The following is a 16,019-nucleotide window of genomic DNA, read 5'->3' on the forward strand; positions in this document are numbered from 1 at the left end:
CAATATCTAAAAGTGGCCTAAAACTTGCACTTCTAGGCCCATAACTTTTCTTACAGAAATCCGATTTCCAAGAGGCTTACTTCTAAATAATTGTGTTTTAATTCTCTAAAAATCTGCGTTCTCAGTTTGTTTTGTATTTTGGGCTCGATTTTCCGTCATTTTAACGATGTTACCCCTTTCCAAATTTTGGAAAAATGGCTTTGCCGAAAAGTCACCTAAATCCTGCACTTCTAAGCCCATAACTTTTTTTACAGACATTCGATTTCAAAGTGGCATACCTCAAAATGATTGTGGTTTAATTCTCTAAAAATCTGTGTTTTTAGTTTGTTTTGTATTTTGGGGTCGATTTTCTGTCATTTTAGAAAAATGGGCTTGCAGAAAAGTGGGTTAAAACCTGCACTTCTAAGCCCATACGTTTTCTTACAGACATCCGATTTCAAGTTATTGATTATGTAATGTTAAATGCCAACAAAAATCAAAATGAGTTGTGAAGTTTAACTTTTACATAATAATTTCTGTAATGTTTTTGTTTAGTTTATAAACATTTGCTGATTTAAAATATAACTTTCACTTCAAGTTGATTTAATTATATGATATTTAAAGTATTTATATTACCCCTTTCACAAATTTGACTAATAAGAAAAATGGGCTTGCAGAAAAGTTTGTAAATTAATTCTCCAAAATTCTTCATATGACCCATACGTTTCTCTTACAGACATCCGAACTTTAAAAACACCAAAGTTATTGCATTTCCAATCGTTAATGTTAAATGGCAGCTATAGGATAAAGTGGGATCCTTATGAAATTTAGTATGTGATTGACAGTTGGCCAAATATAAAACCCATAAAAATAACTTCCTAACTTTACAAACACCAAAGTTAAACTATTTGTATCAGTTACTATAAACCATCCGGGCCTTCCGACTTATTTACTTGCAAGGAAAGAAGGGTGTTATTCAAAGTTTCAATTCGATATCTATAAAACTGAGAGACTTTCGCTGATTTAAACAGAAGAGGAAGAAGAGGAGGGATATAACTATATCACCTCAGGAGTTGATCCTGATTAATTATATGATACTTTATAAGATCGGAGATTTATATTTCCTGCGTTGCACACTAATGCCCAAACAGATGTGACTAGATAAAAAACAAACGTACTAAACCTGTTACCCAGTTCACAAAACAGTACAAAATTAAATTTCCTGATCATTACAACAACAAAGTAAACCAAATCACCTGGTCGCGTGGGTCGCTTGTCGTTGGGATCTGGAATCTCCAAACCTTGGGCCTTCAGAGACTCCAGCAGAGCTTGTGCCCTGGCCCGATCCTCCTTCTGCTTCTTGGTGAGCAGTTTGCCCTCGGCCTTCAAGCGAGCCTTGCGCTCTGCCTCGCGTTGCTTCTTTTTCTCCTTTTTCTCCGCCTCCAGGCGCACTGCCTCCAGACGGGCCTCCTCGCGCTCATCTTCGCGGCGAATGCGCTCTGCTTCCTCCCGCTCCAGGCGCTCCTCCTCCTCCTTGCGCTTCTTCAGCTGCTCCTGCATGGCGGCAACCATGGCGGCGGACATGCCCTTCTTTTTGGTGTCCTTTTTCTCCTCTTCCACCTCGGCCTTTTTGTCTTTTTTGCCCTTCTTCTTGTTCTTGCTGGACTTATCCTCATCTTCGACGGCTTCTAGAGGGACTTCCTCGGGAGTTGGAGGTTCTGGTTCGGGAGCAGGTTTCTCCACGGGCTTGGCTTTGGGTTCCGTAGCTGCCTTTTGCTTGGCCAGAGCAGCCTCCCTCTTCTGGCGTTCCTTCTTTTCCTTTTTCTTCTGGGCAGCTGACTTCATGGTGCTGCCGCCCTCCTCATCATCGCTGCCCTCATCGTCCACCGCATTTTCTGCCACAGCAGGCTGCTTGGTCTGCTTCTTGTTCTTTTTCTTCTTGGAAAACTCATCGGCAAGCTCTTCGGGGGAGACAACAGCAGCAGGGGCAGCCTCGCCGGCATATTCCGCTTGGAGTTCAGCCAAAACCTTGTCCAGATCCTCGTCGTCCTCGTCCTTGCCCTTGCGTTTGGCCTTCTTGCCCTTCTTCTCGTTCTTCTGGGGCTTGGCTACCACCTTTTCCTCCTCCTCTGACTGGCTTTCCTGGGCAGCCGGCTCATCCTGGTCGTCGTCGTCCATTAGGAGTTCAAATGCGGACTTCTTGGCGGGCTTTCCCTTAGGGGACACCACTTCCTCTTCATCGGAGTCCTCGTTCTTGGCTGCCTTGCCTTTCCCCTTGACACTGAGCTTACTCACTCCTTTGGTAAGGGATTGGACATCATCCTGGCCAGCTTTGTTGCCTTTCTGGGGCTGGTTCTTCTTGTTGTTGAGGCTCACCTGGTCGCTGTCCACATCGGAGCTGAAAGAAAACAAATAGACTTTAGAAAGTTGCCAAGTTGGCAGGTGGTTGGCAGGCACTCACATTTCATCCGCCGAGGAACCGCCTTCGACCTTGGTCAGTATCTCTTTCTTGCCCTTTTTAGCTTTAACCATCTTCCCGTTTGCGACTGCAACACGCTCCTCCGCTTGCCAAAAACCAAGAACCCTAGGTTATTCACCGCTGAAAGTTCCGCACACGCGACGCTTCGGCAGTCAGAGAAAAAAACCGAGGAGGACTTTTCCACTGGGTGTTGCTGGTTGTCCTGCTGCTGATTTCCTGATCAGGCTGTTCGTGATCCTTCCACGATGTCCTGCTCCTGCGGATTTGGGCTATCGAAACCTAAGTTTGGCACGGTGGCTTGCCAATTTTCAATCGGTTTTATTTAGCCGTGGAAATTCTGCACACAAACACGTTGGACAAGTGGGTGGGTGCGGGAGGGGGTTTTCGTGTGACCGTGCGAGGGAATACTGAAAATGGCATAACGAGTTATCGATTGTTTTATACCCTTTACTTGTGAAGCGGAAGAGTATATTAGACCTGGGAAAAGTAAGTAACAGGGAGAAGGAAAGTATATACTCCGGATCCGTCAGGTTGATATAGCCATGAATCCATCTCGGGAATCACAAGGGTAAAAAAGTCAATATTATACGATTCTTATTGTAATAATTTAGAAAATAAAATAAGTCAATATCTATCTAAAAAGCTTTCTTTATGATGTTAACTGTTTTCATAGTTTCCAATTTTAAACAATTGATCCATATATGGCTGTTTATTTTTAATTCACTCTATTGTTATTAATTTCTTCGCACAATTTTCAACTGAAATGTGTTTCGTAAAGAATTGTTTGTATGGCCTTTTTTGGGGTTTCCATTAGTTTTAATCTACTTGCCCAAAAAAAGATCAATTATAAATATTTTTTAAAGAAAAGTGTTTCTTAATTGGAAAAATGTCGATGTAGTAGAGTGTTTTTGTTCAATATTTACCGTCGGTGATTAGTTTTCTCGCAGCCAGAGTTGCCACTGCGCGGGCGTGCGCTTTGTAGGGTTGACCATTTATCGCCGTTTCAGACTTGTATTTCTCTTCATCACAAATATCACCGTGATCTGTCGACTTTTTGTTTTACCAATTTAATTGCGGACAACTTTAAACATATTATTGAACTTCATTGATCACTGGAATTATGCGTCTTGCGATGTCTAAGGTGGACCATTTATCGGCTTAGAAATTACATATATTTGTCACATGTGCCGCAAAGGTCTCTTTACGAATTTAATGATGGAAAGTTTTAAACATATTCTTAAATTTTAAAAATCACAGGAAATGTATCGGATTGAACAATTTGGAATATAATTTAAGTATATATCAGTAAGATTTGTTGTTAATGCTTAAATGACATGAAACTGAAGGATATGCTCGATACTGGAACTTATATAAAAAACTTCCAATAAAGAGCTATAGTTGCTATAGATTATGAATATACTATAAAATAAATTTTAAGCCGTTAATAATGTATACCTATTTTGGATATTCTATTTTTAAAAGATTGTGTGTTAAAAAAATTTCTTTGAGCATATATTTGTATCACAATTTAGATGACGTTGATCAACAATATATATGGTTTTCAGTGCGCTGCCAAACCATTTAAAATATTCTTAGAACTTTCTCTTAGAGTATATAACAAAGGTATAGTTTTGGTATATACTGCAAAGACTCATGGGTATATTTGAGACTTCAAACGGCAGCCACACCAAAATTCCTTTGCTTAAAAAGTTCGCGGAGGGAAAGACGCTTTTCGTCCAGGATTTCGATGCAGAGATTTCCGAATGTTCATTTATTTACTACCAAATTTATTTCAATTTCTGTGGTGGATCGGTCATTGATTCAAGAACGTTAAGATATTAAGTGAGTTAACTGAAATACTGAAAAGCCGGCAACGAAATCGGCAAAAGCCGGCTGGACACTTTAGATTTTCCCTCGTTTTGTCCTATAGCTTGGAACTCCAGGTAAATTGATGATTGGAGGATGTCTAGCGAAGCGTCCGGAAGCATTACCATCAAAGAAGAAGCATCCACGAGCGGTACTGCGTCCAATATTCCAGTGGAATCTACCGAAACAGAGGTTTGTTGTTGCTTACTTTATATTGCTTATGAGTGCGAAAGAGAAAAAAACCGTAAAAGGGATAACTGTAAAAGCATTGGCACTCTTTTTCGCATTGAAACATGTGATTTCTTGTCCTCCATTCAAATTTTGAATTTTACTGTTATCTTAATGTTACACTGAAAATTGAGCGTCAAAATATAAAAGAGTACATTATTTGAAAAGTTAAAATTGATAAACTTAATTTATTTTTTGAATGCATAATATTGTATTTATTCATAGCCTCTAAATGTACAGATTTTATAAAATGTGTTTTTTTTTTCTGAATTTTCTGAAAAAATTAACAGTGGCGAAAGCTTTTGTTACTAATAGCAAAACTATTTTTAACCATAATTTATTTATAACTTTTAAAAAATTAAATTATTGTTGAACTTATCTATTTGGAGGCTACTTTAATATACGGTTCCCACACTCATTTCTTTTCACTACACTTTGTTACCAAATGATTTCGTATGAACTTCCATTACTGGAAGCGCCCAATTTCGAAGTCTCCCTGAGACTTAAAAAAAATATGTATATAAAGGCATAAATAAGCATTTCAAAAGATTTCTTAAGTGGTCGAATCATTTTTCCCACTTCATTGTGTAGCCCCTCAAATGTTTACAATAACGCTGGTTCTTAATTTCAGGCTAAGAAACCGGAGATCGGAGCTGACAAGGCGGAATCGCTGACAGAAGCTGAGGGCGGGAAGGAGGCGGACACGACAGAGACCCATATAAAGCGACTTCAGAATCTGCGCAAGGAATTGGCCTACCTCAGCGAAACGGACTGGATGTACGAGAGTCTCGACAATAAACCCGCGCAGTAGAAACAGAACCCTAAACGAAAATGTTGACACTTGTACGCAAACTTTTCACCAACGCGGACCGCGAAAAGGAGTTTCTCATGGAGCGTTTGGAGCAGGAGAATCGCTTCTTGGATCAAAAGCTACTGGAAGAGGAGATCGACCGCCGGCAACAGGCAAATCCATCCGAAATGGATGGTGTTATTACCAACCAGATGGGTCAACTCACACGGGCATTATCAAATATGGACATAAACAAGGAGAGTACCTGTTCGTCCAGAAAGGGAGTAATCACCAGTTTGACCAGCAACAGCGGAGCCATCGATAAGGCCTATTTCTTCGATAGTAAGGTAGCAGAGGATATCTTCCTGGATTTGCACGTCGGTTGTGTGGTGGAATATTTGACCTTTCAGAAGGAGCACGAGGAAAACTTACGCGTGGTCAAGGTGAAGGGCATCCTGGAGCACAACTGGGAGGATACAAATCAAACCCAGGTGGGCACTTAAGTTTAATTTAACGAAAAAAGGAAGTTTAAATAGTCTATTCTAGATCGAGGAAGCTCTGGACAAACTGAAGGACGAAAAGCCCACCTACTTCAACACCCAAATAAGGAGCGTGCTTGGGCTGATTCAACAGCGCCTGGCATCCTCAATTGACATCGAGACGGAATACGGACTACTCACCGTCGAGCTGGATAACATTGAGCTGTCTTTCATTCCCAAGAAGGGGGATCGAGTGCGCCTGGAGTGCAGCATCCAGCTGGACGATGGTTTCGTGGACAAACAGGGAGAAATTCTGCAGGTGACCAAGGTGTTTCCAACGCGAATCGAGCAGGCTGAGAAGTGTTTGGTGGAGCGCGTGTTCACTGATCTGGTTGTTCTGGGTCCGGAGATCTACGTCTTAAAAACGGACGTGCCTACGGGTACAGACCTTCACTTGGGAGACTTTGTGCTCGCCGATCTCATCGAGTGTCAGTATGTGAGTTTCAGGAATGTAAACATAATTTGTAGAATACGTCTTAATGAGATTATTTAATATATCAACAGTCAAAATTCACCAGACGCGCCATTAAACTTACTCCGCTGGAGAAGAACTTCGGCGAAACGAGGGTGAGATCTCAGAATGGCTTTAGCTCTTCAACCAATGGGCAGGCAGTCTCGGTAACAGGTGCAACCCGCTTCATCACTACAGAGCTCTGGCAGAAACACACTATTTCGCTGAACCTGAAAAACAATCTGAATAGGAATATCCGCCTTGAGAGCATTGTTGTCTTAAACGACAGTGAATCCCAGTTGAGCGTAAAGACACCCCTTGAACCTGTGGACATTGTTGTTGGCGGCGACATAACAATTGTCTTCGAGATCCACACCCAGTTTATGGGCGAAGCGAACGAGAAATACGAGCTGAATTTCGATCGTTTCAAAGTTAAGCGCTCATTCACAGTGATAGTTTGCGAAACCAAAGAGGAAGCCGCCGAGGCTGAAAAGCGAATAATAGCCGCCGACAGTCTCGTAGCAACTGGACGTACGATTCACCAGAGATCCCGCTTTTATGCTAACCAAGTTTGGTGCAACAAGGTGGATGTGGTTCCGGGCGAATCCATTACCCCCAAGCGCAGATTTTTGGCCCTGCGTTTGGGTTTTTTTGAGGTAAGGAGGATTGTAAGCTAAAAAAACCTTTTCATTTGCTATTGTAAAATGCAACTCAGTTCGGCTTTATGCGTTGTTTCTTATTATTAATGCTATATTTATATCTGTTGATAAAATCATTAATTCATTTTTTTAAATTTACATATTTAAGGTCCCTGAGAAGTTGCGAAAAATGTATTTGACCGTTGAACGGCGACAGGAACTGTGCGACACCATCGAGCAGCATTATCCCAGCATCAAAAATCCCCTGGACTTCCAAAACTATGTGCAGCGTTTGGGTTTATTCCTGCACCTGGAGGAGATCGAGTGCTTTGTGAGCTTCCGAAACTATGATAGAGATCGAGCGCATTTCGTGCGGGACGGGGAGTACCTCGCGTTGCAGATCGAAAATCTGGCCGAGCGTCGTCCATCGCTGGTCGTGGGCGATGTTGTGCGCACTATAAATCCCTGGGTGGATGCCAATTCCCGGGAAAACAAAACATACGAGGGTGTTATCCACAAGGTGCTCTTCAATCGCGTCCTGCTCAAATTCAACGCCAGTTTCCAGCAGAAATACAATGGAGAGGATTACCGGCTTGAGTTTTATTTCTCCCGATTCGGTTTTCGCAAGCAGCACCATGCCGTCTCGCAGATTAGGAGCGTCATGGGCGAGCAATTTCTGTTTCCCAGTAAGGTAACCAAGCGCGAGAATCCCCAGCTGGAGGTGAGGATGGTGGATGATGATATGTACCTGTACGATTCGAAATTGCCGTGGTACAATCCTTCGCTCAATATCATCCAGAAGCGAGCTGTTTATAATATCTTAAGGGGAGATGCAGAGGACATTCCTTATGTGATATTTGGGCCACCTGGCACTGGAAAAACTGTGACGCTTGTCGAGACCATACTGCAGTTGGTGCGGAATCTACCAGGTGCTCGGATACTAGTGGGAACGCCATCTAATAGCTCCGCGAATTTGGTGACCAAGCGACTCGTCGATTGTAATGTCCTGCTGCAGGGAGATTTTATTCGTCTTGTGTCGCACAACCAAGTGGAAAAGGATTTAATTCCTCCCGAACTAATGAGCTACTGTGCCACCGTGGACCTTGGAATGGATGGCTCGTGCGAGGACAGTGTGAGTTCAATATTCCTTTGAACTGGAAACCAATAAATTTTCCTCTTTTTTCACAGATGGTGACCACTGATTCGGGGCTGAAGCTGCGCTGCCAGATGAAGTTCATAGGCAGCCACCGAATCACCATCTCCACGTGCTCCACTTTGGGAAACTTCCTGACGATGGGTTTTCCGTCGGGGCACTTTACCCACGCACTTTTCGATGAAGCGGGTCAATGCACCGAACCGGAGACAATGGTGCCCATTGTATTGCTCACAAAAAAACGCAGTCAAGTCGTTCTGGCTGGAGATCCTCGCCAGCTGCAGGCTATTGTGGTCAATAAGTTTGCGGGCGAAAGTGGATTCTCCTTATCCTTCCTGGAGCGATTGCTGGAACGTTCGCCCTATCGAAAGGATCTTCAGCGATATCCCAATACCGCGGGCTACAATCCGGCGGTCCTGACCAAATTATTGTACAACTACCGAGCATTGCCATCGATTATGAGTACTTATAGCAAGCTCTTCTACGACGACGAACTGATATCAATGGTCTCCGAAAAGGATTCAAGGGAATCTAAACTACTTTCCAAACTACGTGTGGTTTTCGAGCCAGAAAAAGATATGCCCCAGGCGCATGGCACGTTCTTCTTTGGAATCACTGGGGAGAATAGGCAGGAAGCTGATTCCCCTTCCTGGTTTAATTCGCAAGAAGTAACGGAGGTGTTCCTCATGACAATTGCCTTGTATCGCGCCAATGTGACTCCGGAACAGATCGGGATACTCACACCTTATTTGAAGCAGGTGAAGATGCTCCGGAACATGTTCATTGGCACTGACGTGGCCATGCCAAAGATTGGTACCGTCGAGGAGTTTCAGGGACAGGTGCGTTTCGATTGAGGAAGTGCAGGAAATCCAGAGTTCCAATCATATCAAAAACCAGTTAAAAAAAAATTGTTGTCTTAAATATCATCTGAGATTTCTTGAATTCCCCTGAATTTGTTTCGAAATAAGCCTATTAAAAACTATCTCTAATTTCCAGGAACGTGACATTATGCTGATTTCCACAGTACGCTCGACGGAGTCGATCTTGCGAATGGACGCCCGTTTATCCTTGGGATTTGTTGGCTGTAACAAACGTATGAACGTGGCCATTTCCCGGGCTCGCGCCATGATGATCGTCTTTGGGAATCCTTATCTCCTTGCCGTCGACCCATGTTGGCGACAACTGATCCTGTTTTGTGCTAACAACAACGCCTACTTTGGATGTGACTTACCACAATCTGTCGTAAATCAGGACGATGGAGATATAGGCACATTCGTGCCCTAACATAATCACCAAATGTTCTTAAGACTAAATGACAAAATGTATTCTCTGCATTCAGAGTGCTACTTATTAGACAATAAATGTATTCCAATTGTGTTGGATTCAACTGAAGCAAATGTCTCCTTTCGTTTAGGGAAATAAGAATGTTTAAAGTTAAATACTCAAAAAATTAAATTAGGGTCACCAAACTTTTTATTGAGTATATCATAACTTAAATTAATAAAGTTAGAAACGGGATTTGTATATCTTTCGCATTAAATTGGAATTAAAAAGAAATAACTGCTATTCGCTTATTTTAAAAATATAAATAGCTTAATATAAAAAAAAATACACCAGTTCTTGTAAGAGAAATTACATACGCCAAATTTGTTTTAAAGTTGTCATTGGATTAAAACCGGATTCGATTATTCCTATGATAGCTCATTGTTATGGTCTAAAATCGTTAAAAATATCTATATACATACATACATAAGTACAAAACAAATTAGCATTATACAAAACGCAATAATGGCACTTTTGAAATTAGGTTAAATCTCAAGCTTTCGCAAATCTGGCAACTCTACACTGGCGAGCACCGTTATCCCCGCCATGTTTTTACCCGTTTTGTTTTCTCTTCTTCATTCGCATACTTCTCGGTAAAAGTGTTAAATGCTGGATAATTTATATCTGGGAATTGTGAAAGAATGGACCAGAACTCTGCCGAGGAGAACATCTTCGTGGTCAATGGAAAATCAAAGAAGAATCGCTGGCAAACGGATGTTGAGGTACGGATGCTCGGTTTTAATTAAACGGAATTAATCCCAATGGATTTTCACAATTTTACCAATCCTAGCGCCTGGCAAAGTCCCATTGGCTCAGCGATTATGCACGGGATATATTTTTAACCATGAAGGAGCAGGAAACGCGCCGTATGCCGATGTATTTCCTTTCGCCGCAAATTAATGAACGCCAGAAAATGCTGCAGTTGCTCCAAATGGTGGCCAGAACCCACAAAATCAGCCGATGTGCTTTGCATTTGGGTAAGCAACTACAGTAGAGTCTCCCTAACTCGAAATATTAGAGATGTCTAAGTATAATGGATCAGAATATGTACACAATTAAGGCTTCTATACATACATATGTACATATGTCTAGGAATGTAGCAATAGTCTCCTATTTTTGAGAAATTACGCATTTTCATCGCAAGAAAACTTTAAAATGTACTCTAAAATTTTAATTATTTTCGTTTTCAAGTTGAATTACTTAAATTGCGAAACAAGTTCCAATCATGAAGGTGTATTTTCCAAAAAAATCTTTATGCAATACTCTCAATGTTTAAATAAGCATAATACCTTAGCTACATTTATTTTAAACATTGTTGTTTTTGGATAAAACAATTAAATTATAATGAAAACTCATTCAATTTAGATCTCAACTTCATATTCTTTGCAATGCAAGATCGAAACATAGATAATGATATACATAGGTATCTAATATATATTCTTATACAACTTCAAATATTCCATCAAAACAACTATACATTGTACTATCAATAGGACATTTATTATGATGTCTTATTGATAGGACACGATAGGACATTTATTATGATGTATTATTGATAGTACCGTGACAAGCTCAATTAATTAATATTTTCTTTCAGCAATGTACTACTTGGATCGCTTTGCGGACCACTACAAAATCCGGATGGACAAGCTGTCCTTGCTGGCGCTGACCTGTCTTCATATAGCAGCCCAGATCGAGAACACCGATGCCTTTATACCACACTATAGCGAAATGAACCAACTGGTGAGGAATGCCTACACAGCCTTCGAATACAAAGCAGTGGAGAGGAAACTTCTGTGCTTCCTCAATTTTGAGCTAGTGCGTCCCACAACTGCCAGTTTTGTGGAGCTCTTCGCCTGTAGTTTCCTTACTCGCAGCGATTTCGCGGTTTACACTGGGATGTTGGACGATTTCGAGAGCGATCAGAATATCCAGCCATACCAGCGGTATGAAAGCTTCGAACAAATGCTTGCTAGTCTAGCGCAGTTGCTGCTCCGCATGGCGGACTTTACATTAACCAGTAAGTGTATGGTTTTCTGTGAATAACTTGTAATTCAATATATCCTTTAGTTTCCAGATTTGCCGATGAACGGCCCTCACTTCTGGCCGCCGCCTGCATTGCCGCAGTTCGCCAGGTGAGCGGCGTGAAGCGCTGGTCGACGTACCTCATTGGATTAACCTCCTACACCGAGGCCCATGTGGAGCCCTTTATAGACGCGATAGCCGGCTACCACTCCTACCAAACTATCCAGCCAATTTGCGAGATTTCCCCTGTCCAGATCAACCAGAACGTATCCAGTCCCGACTCAGGATTCGAGCAGTCCCTCACTGAAAGCACAGACTTGGTGGTCCCCGATGAAGTGGTAACCGTGGAGGTGGGCACCTACAACATTATCACTGTGCAGCTCCAGGACATAGCTCCAAACTCAACCCCTTCCGAAGCTCAATCAAAACTTAAGCGACTGCGGATCGAAGATAATTCCGAATCCCCGCAGCCTTTTAAACAAGCCAAAGTTGAATATGAACCTATAGATAAGTAACAGAACGAAAGTCAAAACTAATACCATTTGGAGAAAATCCAAATAGTTTCCAGGAGTCTTAACAAGATCGTTTTACGCAGATATGCCTCGTTCAATTGATTTGAACCATCCGCCATATCGTAAACGTACTATTTTGCTTTAATATATATTTGTTTAATATATATTTGAAATTATGTTATAAACTTATGGATACAAAATGTCAAAAACTCAACAAAAAATAAGCATTATCAACTAAAAACAATAAAGACATTATTTATAATTTAATACAAAAACAATGGCCCTTGTTAAATTTTATCAGAAATTTTAGGGAGCTGCCAATTTCAAAACTTCCTATAACTAAAAATGTACATTTACATTTTGGAATAATAAATGAGGGCTGTCATTTAAGGAACAATCAAACGATCTTTAAGGCTTTCTTATTTCGTATCTTTACATATTTTCTGAGACTTAATAGTGAGTTTTTACGAAAAAAAAAGAGATAGTTTTTGGGACTAAGAAGTTGACTTTGGACTGTTGTTATTATTTTGTTAGTTAAATAATTACAATTAATTTGGTTGACAGAGGGTTATTATTGACTTTTTTAAAGGTCTTAAAAAAATTGTGAGAAGTGTTTAATTAATTTAATAAATTCTATTATGTGTAGAAAGTGAACAAATTTATTACAACTTTCAATTCCCTGAACTAAAATAAATGCCAGAACCTGTTGAAAGGCTACTTAATATTGTCCAAAGATAACCTTTCGTCCCTAAAATTGTTTTTCATACCAGGATAGCTCATACACTTAAATTTGATACATATCTCATAATTCTAGCCTAACAGCTAAATGCACAAAGCGGAATAATCGGGAAATCGTCTGTTTTGAAAGGATTGGGAAATCTCAAACTAACTAACTTACTTAAACCTGCATTGCTATCCCAGTAGTTTCGTAAGTAGTTTCGTGGGGTAAGTGGTTTGTAAACATAAATGTCTTTTGAATTTACAACATTTACAGGACATCTGTACAGCGAACGACTTTCATCGCTGCATGTCGCGTCGTTTCAGCACATCAAAGATCACATCGGAGGCGTTCTGTTTGTTGTTGGGATCATGACCAGATTCGTCCTCGGAATCGGTTTGCTCCAGTAATGGCACCGTCAGCTTGGAATGCGATTTCACGTGCACACCCACATTGGCATTGCCCTCGATGAATTTGTACTCCTTTGGGGATGACTCCTCCAGGTCGTTATCGAACTGCAGGTCCCTTTGCTGCTTCTGCGTCTCCTTCATACTGGTGTACTTGTGCAGCAGGTGGCAAACAATGCCCGCCAGGCAAATCGTCAAGCCAATGTAATTAATAAAACTCAGTTGGTCCTTTTTGAGGGTCACAGCCAGGGCCAACTGACAGATGTCCTTGAAGATGCCAGCAATCGAGAGGGTCAGGCTGGAGGTCTTACAAAGCACCAAAAACTCGCTGAATTCCATGAGGAAGGCCAATAAAGCACCAGCTGTTATCTTCCCAATCGCCCAGATTATCTCATGCGAGGTGTGGTTGTGCAGATGCTTCAGGACTTCGATGAGATTGGCACCTGAAAACAGATAAAGATTTCTTAGTGGCACGTCTTTAGTTAAAGATCTCCACACCCACCTTCGATTCCGATAACCAGAGGCACCAGCGAGGCAATCATCCACGGCTGCATGTAATATATCATGTCGATGGGGTTGTGTAATCCCAGCTTCGATTTCTGCATTATGAACTGCGCGAAACTCCATCGCAATCCGCTGCTCAGCGAGGCGAACAAAATGAAGAAGAAGCCCAGGGCATTGAACTGCGTGGACTTGTAGGTGAACATCACCAGCCCAGTGCCTATCAGGCCCACAACCGACACCAGATACCAGCTCTGAAAGTAGATAATGCATTTTAACGTACAATCTTTATGGAGGTGCGAAATATATACATTTGCTGCAGCGCATTTTCGCGATGCCTAATAATACACCTAATTATTGAGATTTCAGTCATATTCAAAACAAAAAGTAGAATTATCTTAAACGTTTTGCGGTTTACGAAATCCAAATTATTTAGTTTTAAACTTCTTAAACTATTAAACAAAATATTTTACTTTCGTCCTCCAAAAATATACGTATTTAACTAGATTAAACGTGTTTTTGGACAGGAATTGTTTATCAATACGTGTTTTTGGAATTGTTTATCAATACACAAAAATCAAACCAGTTTAACCCTATTTGCACTCATTTCATATCATCTAGCTGATAAACATCTGCAGTAAAAAATAAAAGCAAATCCACTTCATGTTCATAAATTAATAAAATGTCCTTATCTACAAGTAAATCAAACATATTATGTTCGTCGATGAAGCTAGTTATTTTTAACTGATAATCTTTACAAATATTTCCGAGATATTGTTTTTATATTTTTATTATATTTATATAATGATTAATCATTAATTGCAATTTTATTTGGATTAAACAAAAAATTGTGACATTATTTTTGGAAGCTTAGTTTTAAAAATCTTTCAAAAACCTTAGTAAAAAATTTGACGAATTCATATTCCACATTTTAGGAGAAATCAATATAATTAGGAAAAGAATGTAGATAATAAAGAAACACAAACATATTGTTTACCAATAAATTATTCCACATCAATACGAAATGGCCTCTCTTTCAAAAAGTTAAATTGTCGCACATGAAAATAATCGTTTCTATTTGATAAGAAGCTTAACAAATTGTGAAGTTTTATCAGTTCTTAATGGACATGGTTTTTTTTTTCTTAACATTGGAGCGCTTTCAGAATAATTAAACGATAATGATAAAAGCTAAACAGAGAACTTCTTAACGTGGAACTTAGTGAACTTGAAAATTTAAGTAGTTTAGTTAGTTCTATAACTAAAAGTTTCATATTAACCAATTTCTCTTTATATCAGTCAGTTCTGTTATTAATTAGTCTTCGTGGCATGCTCACCTTTTTCTCCAGTCCCAATGCGATGGCGAACAGCAGGATAAAAACAATGGTCGAGGATTTGGTCATGGTGTATAGCGAAATCGGGACCAAAGCCAATCCCCAGTTGGAGAATCCAATATCGATGGCACTGGCAACTCCCGTGGGTGCCATTTTTCTCAGGGCCACCCGCCAATCCAGTTGAACCCTCGACCTGCCCACCCGCATCCTGTAGATCCTTCTCGCCAAGGCAGCCAGGAGGAATTTGATTACCAGGTGATAGGACACAATGGCCAGGGGAAAGTGCATCTGCCGGTTGATGTCCGTTTGGTAGAAGGTCAGCGATATGGACAGCGTCAGATACAAAAGGATAATGAATAGAGTGCCCACGGCCATTTGCATCATCATGTTTTCCTGTGCCGAAGTGGTGGCTTCCGTGCTTCCCGGACTGCCGCCCGATATCTGCCGTAAACGATTTCCATTATTCAACTGCGAATGCTGCGTGAGATCGAGTTCGATCTCCTCGTCTTCCGCATCGCTGGCATTTCCGATTTCACCCACCTCAGCACTGGAATTTAAACGCTCGTACTTCGCCGCCACCATTATATATTATCGGGAATGCTTGGGAATACCTGGCAAAATAGATATCTATAGTAGAGTACTGTAAATATGGCAAGCGCAACGCGGCAACTTTACTTGTTTCGTTATCTTAAAGTCTACGTCCATATGTTCCGTATATTTTGATGTTTTCCCCTTCTCCGTTCTTTATCTCCGACGTTTCTATGTACACACACATTCATATATGGATATTCTGAGTCGTTCTTGCAAAATGTGAAATGGGATTAATTGGTTTTACGATGCCATTTCAACACAAACTTCTGTTTTTCGGTTTTGTTTCTTGCCAACTGTTTATACACAGGCGGTGCTGACGGCCTGGCTAGTTTCTTGCTGGATTTGGCTCGCGAGGGCGGGCTAGTACAGCGATTTTGGCTAGAAGTGTCAGTTCTGGCGGCAGGTTAGAGTGTTGCTATCGATGTATCGATTGCGCGAACATGACAGTTTATTTAAACAGTCTTTGTTTACAAAAGGTTTTTTTCTTT

General features: G+C 40.8%; 5 protein-coding genes across 6 annotated transcripts in view; 3 read left to right on the top strand and 2 right to left on the bottom strand.

Annotated features, from left to right (window-relative positions):
• Positions 1-3,748, bottom strand: part of LOC108047606 (eukaryotic translation initiation factor 5B) — a 44,650-nt gene extending 40,902 nt beyond the window's left edge. The window contains exons 1-3 of the mRNA XM_044457823.1: positions 3,382-3,748; positions 2,441-2,865; positions 1,236-2,377 (exon numbers count right to left, since the gene is read on the bottom strand). Of these exons, the coding sequence (XP_044313758.1) occupies positions 1,236-2,377; positions 2,441-2,511 (1,213 nt within the window). The 5' untranslated portion in view covers positions 2,512-2,865; positions 3,382-3,748. The remainder of the gene's footprint in view (positions 1-1,235; positions 2,378-2,440; positions 2,866-3,381) is intronic.
• A 420-nt stretch (positions 3,749-4,168) lies between these two features.
• On the top strand, positions 4,169-5,363 carry LOC108039362. The gene is made up of 3 exons (XM_044457950.1): positions 4,169-4,300; positions 4,389-4,516; positions 5,184-5,363. Exons 2-3 carry the CDS (start codon positions 4,421-4,423, stop codon positions 5,361-5,363), a joined length of 276 nt encoding a protein of 91 aa, XP_044313885.1. The 5' UTR covers positions 4,169-4,300; positions 4,389-4,420.
• Positions 5,364-5,383: 20 nt separating this feature from the next.
• On the top strand, positions 5,384-9,515 carry LOC108039363 (probable RNA helicase armi). The gene is made up of 6 exons (XM_017116342.2): positions 5,384-5,833; positions 5,889-6,317; positions 6,386-6,988; positions 7,140-8,102; positions 8,159-8,962; positions 9,120-9,515. The coding sequence occupies exons 1-6, from the start codon at positions 5,384-5,386 to the stop codon at positions 9,405-9,407; spliced, it is 3,537 nt and encodes a 1,178-aa protein (XP_016971831.2). The 3' UTR covers positions 9,408-9,515.
• A 510-nt stretch (positions 9,516-10,025) lies between these two features.
• LOC108039364 (cyclin-J) lies at positions 10,026-12,085 on the top strand. Its single transcript, XM_017116344.2, has 4 exons — positions 10,026-10,168; positions 10,237-10,423; positions 11,044-11,466; positions 11,517-12,085. Exons 1-4 carry the CDS (start codon positions 10,088-10,090, stop codon positions 11,984-11,986), a joined length of 1,161 nt encoding a protein of 386 aa, XP_016971833.2. The 5' UTR covers positions 10,026-10,087; the 3' UTR covers positions 11,987-12,085.
• Positions 12,086-12,242: 157 nt separating this feature from the next.
• Positions 12,243-15,854, bottom strand: LOC108037021 (solute carrier family 35 member C2). 2 transcript variants are annotated; one of them, XM_044458034.1, is made up of 5 exons: positions 15,616-15,854; positions 15,481-15,551; positions 14,944-15,381; positions 13,611-13,863; positions 12,243-13,551 (listed from the first exon to the last, which is right to left on the bottom strand). In XM_044458034.1, exons 2-5 carry the CDS (start codon positions 15,520-15,522, stop codon positions 13,001-13,003), a joined length of 1,284 nt encoding a protein of 427 aa, XP_044313969.1. In that variant the 5' UTR covers positions 15,523-15,551; positions 15,616-15,854; the 3' UTR covers positions 12,243-13,000. The 2 variants fall into 2 exon arrangements, with proteins under 2 accessions (XP_044313969.1, XP_044313968.1); XM_044458033.1 differs by having other exon boundaries at positions 14,944-15,551.
• Between the last annotated feature and the right edge of the window lie 165 nt (positions 15,855-16,019).

The sequence above is a fragment of the Drosophila rhopaloa genome, unplaced genomic scaffold (assembly GCF_018152115.1).
Source record: "Drosophila rhopaloa isolate 14029-0021.01 unplaced genomic scaffold, ASM1815211v1 contig_163, whole genome shotgun sequence".
In the NCBI taxonomy this organism is placed as follows: domain Eukaryota; kingdom Metazoa; phylum Arthropoda; class Insecta; order Diptera; family Drosophilidae; genus Drosophila; species Drosophila rhopaloa.

Bases quoted from the DNA above. Each gene is read 5' to 3' on its own strand.
- LOC108039362 (XM_044457950.1), top strand. From the start codon at position 4,421: ATGTCTAGCGAAGCGTCCGGAAGCATTACCATCAAAGAAGAAGCATCC. The intron at 4,517-5,183 runs GTTTGTTGTTGC...TCTTAATTTCAG, and splicing joins TGGAATCTACCGAAACAGAG to GCTAAGAAACCGGAGATCGG.
- LOC108039363 (XM_017116342.2), top strand. From the start codon at position 5,384: ATGTTGACACTTGTACGCAAACTTTTCACCAACGCGGACCGCGAAAAG. The intron at 6,989-7,139 runs GTAAGGAGGATT...TACATATTTAAG, and splicing joins TGCGTTTGGGTTTTTTTGAG to GTCCCTGAGAAGTTGCGAAA. The intron at 8,963-9,119 runs GTGCGTTTCGAT...TCTAATTTCCAG, and splicing joins TCGAGGAGTTTCAGGGACAG to GAACGTGACATTATGCTGAT.
- LOC108039364 (XM_017116344.2), top strand. From the start codon at position 10,088: ATGGACCAGAACTCTGCCGAGGAGAACATCTTCGTGGTCAATGGAAAA. The intron at 10,169-10,236 runs GTACGGATGCTC...TACCAATCCTAG, and splicing joins GCTGGCAAACGGATGTTGAG to CGCCTGGCAAAGTCCCATTG. The intron at 10,424-11,043 runs GTAAGCAACTAC...ATTTTCTTTCAG, and splicing joins CCGATGTGCTTTGCATTTGG to CAATGTACTACTTGGATCGC.
- LOC108037021 (XM_044458033.1), bottom strand. From the start codon at position 15,522: ATGGTGGCGGCGAAGTACGAGCGTTTAAATTCCAGTGCTGAGGTGGGT. The intron at 13,864-14,943 runs GTGAGCATGCCA...ATCTACTTTCAG, and splicing joins CATTGGGACTGGAGAAAAAG to AGCTGGTATCTGGTGTCGGT. The intron at 13,552-13,610 runs GTGGGTGTGGAG...ATCTGTTTTCAG, and splicing joins TCTGGTTATCGGAATCGAAG to GTGCCAATCTCATCGAAGTC.